Source organism: Habropoda laboriosa, unplaced genomic scaffold, assembly GCF_001263275.1.
Source record: "Habropoda laboriosa isolate 0110345459 unplaced genomic scaffold, ASM126327v1 scaffold22, whole genome shotgun sequence".
Lineage (NCBI taxonomy): Eukaryota > Metazoa > Arthropoda > Insecta > Hymenoptera > Apidae > Habropoda > Habropoda laboriosa.
The window spans coordinates 1217071-1229920 of NW_017100261.1; the positions used below are offsets into that span (position 1 = coordinate 1217071).

Genomic DNA, 12850 nt, shown 5'->3' on the forward strand with positions numbered 1-12850 from the left:
AAATCGAAATCGCATCGACAAAGAAAAAATATCGCCAGAGTTATGGTTGTTGCTACGCAAAATTTTGCGGCTAATTTTCGTAAGTGATTTCACTGCGGAAAATCGAAATCGCGGATATAGAGAAGAAGAAATAACGCCAGAGTTATGGCTGTTGTTACGCAAAATTTTTGAGCTAATTTTCGTGATTGATTTCACCGCAGAAAATCGAAATCGCGGATATAGAGAAGAAGAAATATCGCCAAAGTTATGCTATTGCTACGCAAAATTTTTGAGCTAATTTTCGTGATTGATTTCACCGCGGAAAATCGAAATCGCATCGACGAAGAAAAAATATCGCCAGAGTTATGCTATTGCTACGCAAAATTTTTGAGCTAATTTTCGTGATTGATTTCACCGCGGAAAATCGAAATCGCGGATAAAGAGAAGGAGAATCGAACGAAGAAAAAATATCGCCAGAGTTATGCTATTGCTACGCAAAATTTTTGAGCTAATTTTCGTGATTGATTTCACCGCGGAAAATCGAAATCGCGGATAAAGAGAAGGAGAATCGAACGAAGAAAAAATATCGCCAGAGTTATGCTATTGCTACGCAAAATTTTTGAGCTAATTTTCGTGATTGATTTCACCGCAGAAAATCGAAATCGCGGATATAGAGAAGAAGAAATATCGCCAAAGTTATGCTATTGCTACGCAAAATTTTTGAGCTAATTTTCGTGATTGATTTCACCGCGGAAAATCGAAATCGCGGATAAAGAGAAGGAGAATCGAACGAAGAAGAAATATCGCGCCAGTTATGCTGTCACTAGGCAAGATTTTGTTACTAATTTTCCTAATTGATGTCACCGCGGAAAATCGAAACGCTGCGTATATTCGTATTGCGACTGAAGCAAAGAGAACGATTAACAAGTTTCCGTTCGTTCATACATCGTCGAAAGGAGAGCACAAAGCGCGCGTTCGAATCGATTAGCTTGACATTATCGCACGCCAGTATAAATGGCGCTAATTTTCCTAATGGATTTCACCGCGGAAAATCGAAATCGCGAATAAAGAGAAGGAGAATCGAACGAAGAAAAAATATCGCCAGAGTTATGCTATTGCTACGCAAAATTTTTGAGCTAATTTTCGTAAGTGATTTCACTGCGGAAAATCGAAATCGCGGATATAGAGAAGAAGAAATATCGCCAGAGTTATGGTTGTTGCTACGCAAAATTTTGCGGCTAATTTTCGTGATTGATTTCACCGCGGAAAATCGAAATCGTGGATAAAGAGAAGGAGAATCGAACGAAGAAAAAATATCGCCAGAGTTATGCTATTGCTACGCAAAATTTTTGAGCTAATTTTCGTGATTGATTTCACCGCGGAAAATCGAAATCGTGGATAAAGAGAAGGAGAATCGAACGAAGAAGAAATATCGCGCCAGTTATGCTGTCACTAGGCAAGATTTTGTTACTAATTTTCCTAATTGATGTCACCGCGGAAAATCGAAACGCTGCGTATATTCGTATTGCGACTGAAGCAAAGAGAACGATTAACAAGTTTCCGTTCGTTCATACATCGTCGAAAGGAGAGCACAAAGCGCGCGTTCGAATCGATTAGCTTGACATTATCGCACGCCAGTATAAATAGCAATAAATAGCGGGGGTGTGAAGGAGGGAGGGGCATTATCTCGCGAATGCTCGGACAAAAGTCAGCGAAATTCTCTGAACTCGCGTAGAGATTACCGGATCACGCGAGTATCCTCTCTGCTACATGTACGTTTAAATTCGAAACAGACTGCCTGGTTTTCAGGGAAAAACCGAAACTTGTGCGTGATTCTTCGAAGAACGTTGGAACGCAGAGAGAAAGAGGGGGAGGAATTTCCTGTATTTTCCCGGCCGGCAATAAGTCAAGCTTCGAAACCCGAGGCTGAGCGTGAGAAAATTTCCCCGAATAATGGAGCGCACAGTCGTCGAGTTGAACGTCGCGCACACACGCGTGCGTATAACGCGCTCGCCCTCGTACAGTTTGAGTGCTCGTAATTAAGTGCATAACGAGGCTTGTTTACACCGAGTCGGGTCCTCGTAATCTCCAGAGCCGCTTAGTCTGCCGTTTTAATCGGACTCTTCTTGGAACGGAATTTATGGCACGCCCAATGGTGTATAATAGCGCGACGATGCATCTTCGCGCGATTGAACCATGCTGATGGAATCTTCGCAGTCGACTCTCGATTAATTTTCGTTGATTGAATTATTGTAGGAATTTGAGAACATTGTTCTTGCCGTTTAGACCACTGGGATATATACACTGCCATTCGTAAGTATTGGGACACCCGTTGTGTTCTTGTAAAAAGTAGTATGATTTAAATTAATTTTTCTTGGTTGATAAGGAGAACATTGAGAATTATTGTAGGTATTCCAGAACATTTTTTCTTTCGTTTAGATCACTAAAATATATGCATTGGCGTTTGTAAGAATTAGGACACCAGTTGTGTTTGTGCAGAAAGTAGTACGACTTAAATTAATTTTTCTTGGTTGATAAGGAGAACATTGTGAATTATTGTAGATATTCCAGATCATTTTTTCTTTCGTTTAGATCACTAAAATATATGCATTGGCGTTTGTAAGAATTAGGACACCCGTTGTGTTTGTGCAGAAAATAGTACGATTTAAATTAATTTTTCTTGGTTGATAAGGAGAACATTGAGAATTATTGCAGGAATTCCAGAACATTTTTTCTTTCGTTTAGATCACTAAAATATATGCATTAGCGTTTGTAAGAATTAGGACACCCGTTGTGTTTTTGCAGAAAATAGTACGATTTAAATTAATTTTCGTTGGTTGATAAGGAGAACATTGTGAATTATTGCAGGAATTCCAGAACATTGTTTTTACCGTTTAGATCACTGGGATATATGCATTGGCGTTTGTAAGAATTAGGACACCCGTTGTGTTTGTGCAGAAAGTAGTACGATTTAAATTAATTTTCGTTGGTTGACCAGGAGAACATTGAGAATTATTGCAAGAATTCCAGAACATTGTTTTTACCGTTTAGATATCACTGGGATATATGCACAGGCGATTGTAAGAATTAAGACACCCGTTATGTCGGTGTAGAAAGTATTACATGATTTAAATTACATATCCTCGGCAAAGTTAGCGTCATATATTATCAAATCTACCGCACGATGCAATCGCGAATTAATATTGTCTACATATATTAACCTGTTAACTGTGCTCCTCTTTGAAACAGAAATTGAATCCCTCTAGTTTATAATTAAAAACGAGCGAGAATTACAGCCAATTACTTTCTTCTCGTTCTTGCAAATGTGAGTACGGTGTAGTTTACGTTCAGTACGAATAATGAAAATAAAAACTGAATAATCCCTCGATAAATAAATGACACAGTTAAAAGGTTAAAAAGCAGCTATTATAAACTGCCGTCTGTAATTATTAGGACACCCGTTATGTCGGTGTAGAAAGTATTGCATGATTTAAATTGCATTTCCTCCGCAAAGTTAATGTCGTATATTAGTAAAAATATGTGTAGGTGCTCGTTGTACTCGGAGGTTCTAGAACGATTGATCGTTTTTTAGGATCTTCATAATTTTTTAGCGACTCTCGTGTGTTAATTTAATGTTGAACTTGTAACGACAACGAGGCTTGCTTCACGTTCACTAATTTTAGTAGATTTCAGTACACGTCTAGAGAATTTGGCAGATTTGAGTAATTTTAGTAAAATTCGGTAGATTTCAACGAATAACTGCTAAATTTAAATAGAATTCAGTAGATTTCGGTAAATTTTGCTAGATCTTGGTAGATTTCAGCGCAGTTCCGTAAACTTAAACATACTCCGATAAATTTCGTTACACATTCAGCGAGCACTCCAACACTCATAAACAAGTACTTGAACATAAAACGAGAAGAAAAAACTTAGCTAAAGGTTAGTCAGTCCATCAGACTGAATTGAATCGAAGCAAATGTCTCCCTTCCCTATCGAACAGATCTAGATAGAACGTATCTACCATGTTACTACTAAATATACCTAACTCACAAAGTGCACGCTTGCAAAAGATTTGACATTTTAAGCTTCGTTTATTCCGAGCAAGCGTTTCGATCAAAGGTGGGCATATCACCCGGCGTCGAGCTGAAATTGAAAAAAATTGGGCAGATAAAAGAGACACACAGATCACGGAGCGTTCCTCGTTCGAAACGAGTAAACGCGGTTGAACTTGTCAGGGTGAAAATGTCAGGCGTTTACCACGGGGATCGCCGTGGATTTCTCTCACCTTTCACGGGTCTTTCGAACACCGCGTAATAAATATCCCATTCGTGACAGGCTCCGCGGTACGGGCGAGAACACGGGAACCTCTCTTATCGATTCGTATCGAAAACCACGTTGCCTCGTCGGGAGAGCTTAACAGCCGGGGCGATAATTCGTCCACCTCTGGGCCACGAACACCGAGGAGGACCAAGGAAACGTCGCGACACCGAGAGTAGAATACAAAAAGGCGCTCGATGATCGAGGCCAACTTCGGAGCAGCGAATCGTCGCAGATAAAAAGAAACGTACAAGTAAACCAATCACGTTTCACGAGCTTATCAATTCCCGGTGGACACACACGATGTACATACGTATGTACCTTACGTAAGCTCGTGAAATTTGATCGTGAAGGTTGTTAAACGCTTCGGTTTCAAGCCCTTGACTTTAATAAACGCTAGCTTGCCTCGCTCGAACGTTATCCAAGAAGAGATCTCTCACCTTTGTTGTCGCAGACGTCGCAGAGTACCATCTCCGTGGGGAACAGGCTCGCGTGCGCATCCGACCGCGTGATCACGTCTGTACTGAACAACTTGGCACGCCCGGAGGACGTAGCTCGTCGGCACGTCGACGACAGGCCGGAACGGGACGAAGAGGAAGAAGACGACGAGGAACGGGAGAGCAGCGGTATCGACCAAGTTCGATAATGTGTGACCGGGCTCTCTCTCGTCTCGTGGTCGGCCGAAGGAAGAGAAGAGAGGAGAGGATAACACGCGTGTGGTGTCCACCGACGTAGAGGAGAGGACAGATACGGGGAATCAGGGTGGGGAAAAAAGGGTAATTTTTAGGCGAGCATCGCGTAACCGCAGGAGATACTTGAAGATGGAGAAGAAGGAGGGACGAGGAGGGACAGGGGTGGGAGAAGGAATAGGAGGAAGGACGAGGGATCGATGGACGAATGGAACTCGCGGCGCGAGTTGACCGGTTCTCGATCGGTGTTGAAAAGTGTTGGCGGTTTGACAGCTAGATTTGCACTGAAGAGCAACATCGGCCCATACGCTCTGGACTCACGGGGGCCACGATGGGTCTGCGGGTTGGCAATGGAGGGGCGAGAGGGGAAGGGAAGGCTGTGTTTCATTGTACGCACACCATGGTGGCCCATGGTGGGGCAGGAAGGACGCCAGATCAATATTAGGGCGTAGACTCAAGGGCAAGGGCCGTCACCGCCTCTACTTGTATATATATGTATGTAATACATAGGATGCCATGCGTGCGCGTTTGTCCATCATGCGGTTTTACGAAGCCTGTGCGAGAGAGCATCGTTTCGAGTGCATCGCCACGATGCATCATCATCGACGAACACGGATCGATCGATCGTTCGTACGTAGAATCCTTATCGAGCTCGCGGCCTATTGTTCTCTGAAGTTATCCGCGCTCGTCCGGTCGTCGATCGCCTCGAGGAGGATTTGTAATTTATCCACGCCGATCGACGGTGGTCGCCGGTTTTTGCATTCCGTTTCTTTTGCGCTTGACGAACACGTCTTGAATGATCCAACGAAGGATTTTACGAAACACGGTCGCTCGCACGCGCGTGAAGGAATGGAATAGAGGAAAAATTCTCCTTGAGAATCGGGCAGAGTTAGGGCGATTATTCCACACGATTCACTCCCCGGAGGATGGATATTTCATAAACGTTTATCGGCCCTCACGTTCCTCGCCGATCCGTGACGCAACACGAAATATGCGCAACACCTCGGGAACGTTCAGCATACATTTTTACGTAATCATTTTTATAAATCTTCGCTCGCCGTAACGAAGGTAAAACGATATAGTGCAACGAGAGTATTCGGAAAGCTGACGAGACGGTATCGAATCAATTGCGCTTCGATATAAACATATACACGTACACTGTGTATCAATTCGTGTTACATTGGTTACTTATGAAATTTCGTTGCAGACGTAACGCGCGCAAGAAGTCTCTTTCGACTCGATCGAACGACGCGCGATATTGAAATGTTGGAAAAAAGTGCTAAACGCGAATCACGCGAGAAAGATATATATATTTTACTCGTATATCTGGTAATAACGCGACGACGTTATCGGATCTACCGTACGCCGCGAATATATCATTCGAAACTCTGAACGAAGAAACCCCCGGTGTAGAAGCTCAGTCCTCCTCTCACGATTCGTTCCTTTTCCTAAAGACGTGTCTCACGTTCACCAGTCTCTCCCTTTTTCCCTTCGCCCTCGTTCGAGGTTTTACGAGTTGCGATAAAGCATTTTCGAGCAGCCGTTCCGAGCCAAAGGGAGAACCTTTTTTCCTCCAGCTATCGGCGGTGTATGACGTTACACGCGTGCGTAAGCGGAGATAGAGTAAATCCACGTATAAAGAAGATAACCGATAGATAAGAATTCCCAGTGCAACGAGAGAAAGAAAGAGAGGAAAGGAGTAAAGGAGCATTGGTCGATTACCGTGGAAGACTTTCATCGCGGAATCAAGGTAAATGGTCTGTGTACGATCGACGATGGAGGAGAAATTAGATACTCGACGGGAGTCGTGGCGTGAGAATCAAGAAAATCACCTCTAATCGCGAGCAAAACGATCTAACAGCATACCAGAAGCAACGCGCGTGCAGTATCACGGTTAAATTGGACGTTAGGTAAAGTTGGAATTACCAATCGAAAGTGTGTGTACGTAGTTTACCTGCTTCGAGGCGAATTACAGGAAGGACTTTTCGAGCGACTGGAAACGATCTCGTTCAATAAACTGGAGCAACTTTAGAAAGCTCGTTTGATCGTGGCCGATCCTCCGCGTTGCACGAAAGCATTCGTGCAGCGTTACAAAACGAAGGAGACTATAACGTGTCTGTTCCTCCTAGCTAAATCCATATGTTGGGACATATGTTGTTAGGGACACGTTACCCTGACCTGCTGCACTAGCAACACGGGAGAGAAAGCCGAGACCTCTGAAGGACTAAAAATAGGGGTGCCCCAGGGCTAAGGGATTAATGGCCACCGTCGGTTGTAATTTTAAACACCTCGGCAAACGTTGCTAATCCAATCTGCCGGCTTATAAAACGCACCCTTTAACCAGCAGCCAGGAGGACCTAGCAACATGCTATGGGGAAAAGGGGGGTTTATCGAAATGGCCAGCAGATATTTCAATAAATCTCACTTAACGCCGCTGTCACGGGTTCGTGTGCGTTGATCTTTATTATACACGAACTCACGCGAACGTGCCTCCACAATACGAAACACGGACAATAAGAAGTACGTAGAATTTGGTCGAGGTGAACGAACTTTTCATTAGAGTTCTCGTCGAGATTGTTTCGTGATTTCGAGCGGTGATTTTTGCTTCGGTTTTCTTAATCTGAGAATCTTTCGTTTGCCATCGACGATATATTCTTTTTGACCCTTTGCACTCGAAGAACTCTTCCAGGCACAGACGATAGACTGTTCGTTAGAGTTCTCTTCGAGATTGTTTCGTGATTTCGAGCGGTGATTTTTGCTTCGATTTTTTTAATCTGAGAATCTTTGGTTTACCATGGACGATACATTCTCTCTCTAATAATATTTAACCCTTTAACCCTTGGGCAATGTTGGACGTTGCACTCGAACAGTAAAAATAAGGAACGTAAAAAAATATCGTCTCTTGAATCTCACTTATATTTCCTTTCAAATAAATAATTCATCACACATGCGTATGAAGCTGCAAAAAGTCCAAGTTACTGCAAGATTTACACAAGAAAAAGTCCGAGGTGCAAAGGGTTAAACGTATCTCCATCGTAGACAATGAACAAACATCGACCGAGACTCACCTTTGCGACTGTCCTCGCTGTCCGAGTGAAGTTCGACGTCGTGCAGCCTCATAGATTGCACGAATCCTCTCCAATGGCTCCGTGATCTTCTTCTCTCGTGCAGATCGGTCTTCAAATCAGCCAGTTGCTGATCAGATTCCTTGAGCAATCCGTCCAGGATATCCGGTCTGTCGAGCTCCTTCGTTTTCGTCTTGGATTCGATCGCCGTTGTACCGTCTAACTTGGAACGGTTGCCGTGATTGGACGACGTTTCAATCCCCTTCTCTACGATCTCCACGGTTCTCAAGCTCTGTTGATTGTCGTTCTTTCTAGCGTCGTCGCTTGCCGTTCCATTCGCGTCACCGCCGCCTCTGTTCTTCGATTCCCTTCGTTTCCGTGCCGGAGGCTGCGGGCGTGCGTCCTCTAACGTCGCCGCCACATTTTTTCCTTTCTCCGATTGTTTAGCCTCCACGGTGTTCTTTTGCGTGCACGCCTTGCCCGACACCCTGCTGTTCACGTCTTTACCCGGTTTCACGTGCGGGACATTCCTCGGATTGTTGTACCGATCTTTCACAGACTCCCGGTTGCTCCTGGAAGCCTCCAACAGCTTCTGAGCGAGTAATCTCGTTTTATTAATTTCCGTACCGGCTCTCCTCTCGTGCTCGCTCCTCTTCTCCAGTTTCTTCTCGTTGGAGTATTTCACCATCGCCCTGGGCGAGCTGTCCGGCGTTTGGAACATCTGCTGTATCTTGATGATATCCGATCGAATCTTCGCCGAACTCGAGATCTCCGTTTTCTTAGCGACCGACGACCTTATCTCGTTCCTGGTCGCGACTCTGGGACACCTTTGAGCTGGTGGAGTGTTTCTCAGTCTCTCTAGATCCTTCAAATCGGCGAGCATAGAGCTGGGTGCTCTGACAGATCTACTCGAACCGTCGATAGCTATAGTTCTCGGTCGATCTTTCTCCGTTCGACCGATTTTCTCCATCGGTATCAGCGCAGGATCGACGAACACGGTGTCTCGTATCTGACTGATGTTCCGTAGCCTTGGTGCGCCAACCTTGAGACCAGTTGTTCTCATAATAACCTTCTCCATGGACACGATGTCCCTTTCCCGGGCCAAACGTCTTTCATCGATCAATTTGGCTCGATGAACGTCGATTGCTGACACAAACGGACCGTGATACACCGGGCTATTAACCGAGGAAGCTGCTCGTGAATTGGACACAGGATTGGTTGGCCTACTGGTTCTCAGCGGTGACATCCTGACTAGCCTGGGTGCATCCCTGGGATCGTCGGTTTGTAAACTGCCTCTGTACACCATCTTTCCCCCCCACTGGTTCCACTTCTCCGCTGGGTCCAGCTACCGCGATCCACTTTTTGCGATCATTGGAAAGTCATCCTCGCGTACGTGTCTCCATCCTGGGAAAACGGAGATTGAGAATTTATTAAACGAGGTCTGGTTTGGTTGTTGCCGGTGGTAGCGTGTATTTTATTTTACTCGAAGGTGTATTTAAAGCGGCCAGACACACGAAGACTTAGATCACCGTCTTCCGTTTCCTCTGACGGAAGAGGGGGGATAACTGTTGAGCTACGTGGATCTTCCAATTCGTTCTTTTGTCGCATGGTTTCACGTGAACGTGAACAATGCGAGTGGAATGAAATGTCGATCGTCATTGGGAATTTCCTGATTTTTTTAACGATTAAGGGGTATTTTGGCCAAATTGGATAAATTGTATGAGATACGAGGGTTTGAATGACAGAAAACACAGTTTCCTCGAAACAAAATTTTCCAACACTATCTCATGGTTTTCTCGTAAACTATCAAACTAAGTGCTTTCTCTATCGACGTAACTCTTTTTAGCGCTCGAAATTCACGAAAACTCCAAAAAAAAAAAACGTATTTTTTATTCAACTGATTACCATTTCGTAGAAAAATTTCTTAAATTTACGATCACGAAGGGGACAATAGCGATACTCTTAAGAAACAAAGAAACGCTTAGCTCAATCTGCCTTGGAACAGATCAGCGAGAATATTCGCACACCGCGGCATATAACTCTGCACACCATAAACATTTAAATTCCCCACGACTAACTTTCCACAGTCAAAAACAGTGACTAAACTTACACACAAAACCCCACTACCGTAACTTCTCATATCCCTTAATAAAAAAAAAAAAAAAAAAGAATCCTGAAATCGACTTAAAAATCTACCGTCAAAAGTCCTCTATCGATCGCTCAATTCCCAATGTAAATCAACGAAGCGATCGTTTATTACTCTCCCCGTGTATCCGTGTGCGTATGTGGGTCCGAGGATTTTCTACGCGATTAATTCTCGCGTAACCGTTAATCGACGTAAATTACAATCGAGTGAGTCGGTTATTCGCGACGAAGGCTCGGAAATCGGGTGGGTGTGATCCATGTAGGCAGTGACCCGGCCATCTTGCGACACGTATAACATCGGCATGTAGGTGTCGCGCGCTAATAAGACACAGTCCCCGGTTTGTCCAGGTTGGAACGTTAACAGTAATCTACCTGTTATTTTAATCTCTCTTTAACTCGTTGCATTCTAATTACTCGAGATGGGATGTCGGGGGTGACAGTTGACGATCGAGCCGGCCCGTACATGGACGCGCACCGCTCCGAGATCGATCACACGGAACGGTTATTACGTTGGTTCTATCCATTAGGATCGATCGTTGTTGCGCTGCTTAACACCGGAACGCGTCGATCGACGGCTAGCAATTGTTATGCCGCAGATATCTCCGCGAGCTTCATTCCGATCCGTTATACAACGCTCGAGCGTTTTGTCTTGCTCGCAGGAACGATCATCCTTCGATTCCGACAGACGTTATTACCTCGTTTCAACCGCGGTATGCTCGCGTATTACCTCTCTTGCGTTGGTACTCTTTTTTGTTTTCTTTTCTTTTTTCAAACGTTGCGGTTTGTCGTTGAAGTCTCGACGATCGCTAGGCCATCGTCAGGCTCGGTTTGTAAACGATATCTCGCCTCTTTCGCAGCATACTCTCTATTGCATGCGTGTTTTTTGCGGTTTTCGACGGAAGAAAACACCGATGGAACGCGCGTATCTCTTCACGACTAAAGATTTCTATTTCGCGTCGGTCATCTCTCGCGCGGTTTCGCGGGAGAAATCGTGGACTCGCGAAGGGCCGTATCGCGTCGGTCTCGCTTCCACGGCGAAAAGTTTCTTCCGGTTGGAACGAACAGTTTTCACGATACACACGTCATGCAACAACGGTCTTCTACGTTTCGATTCGTGTTCGAACGCGCTACTTGCTGAATCTGTAATTCCGTTCACGGTACCTTATTACGACCGCTTTTGCTGCGCTGTTCATCAATTAGTTACGGTAGATGAAGTACGCTCGGCAAGAGGAAAGAAAAGAAAAATAAACCGACGATCCTACTACTCTCCGTCTCGAATACCGCGACCGGAAAATATCTATCGATAAGAGAGAGGCTATCGATCGACGGAGAGCACAAACTTTATCAGCGTTTCCGTTCTCTACACTCGGCTGTTTAGGATCGTCTGTAAAATAGACACCGTTTTTGTCCGCGCGGAAGACAAGAGAAAACTACGATTATTTACCTACCATTTCCGTGGCGAGTGAAAATGTTTCACGATTGGAGAAGTTTATAAACGCGTACGATTCGTGGAAACGAACTAGGCAGCACAAAGTCGACCCGTAAACTCGGTTTTCTTCGATATCTCGACCTCGTTGCGCGGAATCTCTGCTCTTTCTCTTCTCCGGTCGTCCCCCGCTTAGTCGGTGCAATTCTAATAACGGAAACTCTGTACTCTGGAGTCAACCTCTCTCGTTAGAGCTCTGCAACAAAAAAAAAGGTTCATGCATTTTCCATTGAAAGAATGCCGCCGCTTTATTTCTCCATTGGCGCACGCATCCGTTCCCTTTTGTCGTTTCACGTGTTTCTTCTTTTTTTTTTCCCTCCTTTTTGCTTCCTCCTCTCCCGCCGCCGCGATAGAGAAGAGAGATATTCAACGCGGTGTACTCGAGCAAGCAGCATCCGTTCGGTAGAAATCCCGACAGCTTGGAAGGAACATTTTATACTTCACTCTATATAAACAGTTGACTGTGTGCGCGGCGAGTTGCACAACGCCGGTTTTCCTACAATTTCGAAATGTTTTTCATTGTCAATTAGAGATTAATTGGCCGTGTATCGAGAAACCGGCTCCGCCAGCCCGGATAGAGCGTAATTGCATGCCTGTCTTCAATAACCCTTCGTGCTTTCCCCCGGTTTATCGTGGAACAGAGATCGCCCGGTTCTATACATATTTATGTTGAGAAGTTAGCGGATCCGCTTCCTTCGACTAGTGACAGCCATCCACGGTGAACTAGACCGATCCCATGTACGCCTAAGAGGATGGGAACCGTCGGGGCCAAAGCCAGGAAATATTCTATTTTTACCGCCGACCGTTTGATAAAGTTTCAAGGCTTCCCTCCAGGGTTATAAATATTGACCAACCCTCGTGTAATTGCAAAACGGTGCACCGTTTACAACGCGAACTACGAGCCGTAGAATTGTACGTATGCCCCGTAAAACCGTAGTAGTTAACGGTTACGGAAGAAGAAGAACAAAAACGTACGTCTTATTGTTGTCTCAGGGACAAGTCGATTACCTACAGACACGTACCATTTTCTCTCACTTTCCAATCCTTCCGTCCCCCCCTTTACCAAAATCTCAATCTACGTCGGTGTTGGATGAAAAATAGAACTCACCCAAAATGTTTCGATCCCACGAAGAAACAGCTCCTCCAAGTTTCCTCTTCGTCGCGAAATG

General features: G+C 44.8%; 1 protein-coding gene across 2 annotated transcripts in view; it reads right to left on the bottom strand.

The window, feature by feature from the left end:
* LOC108572667 overlaps positions 1–11715 on the bottom strand; it is a 41354-nt gene extending 29639 nt beyond the window's left edge. For both annotated transcript variants that reach the window (XM_017934933.1, XM_017934932.1), the window contains exons 1-2: positions 11644–11715; positions 8054–9454 (exon numbers count right to left, since the gene is read on the bottom strand). In XM_017934933.1, coding sequence (XP_017790422.1) covers positions 8054–9356 — 1303 coding nt within the window. In that variant the 5' untranslated portion in view covers positions 9357–9454; positions 11644–11715. The remainder of the gene's footprint in view (positions 1–8053; positions 9455–11643) is intronic.
* Positions 11716–12850: the final 1135 nt, after the last annotated feature.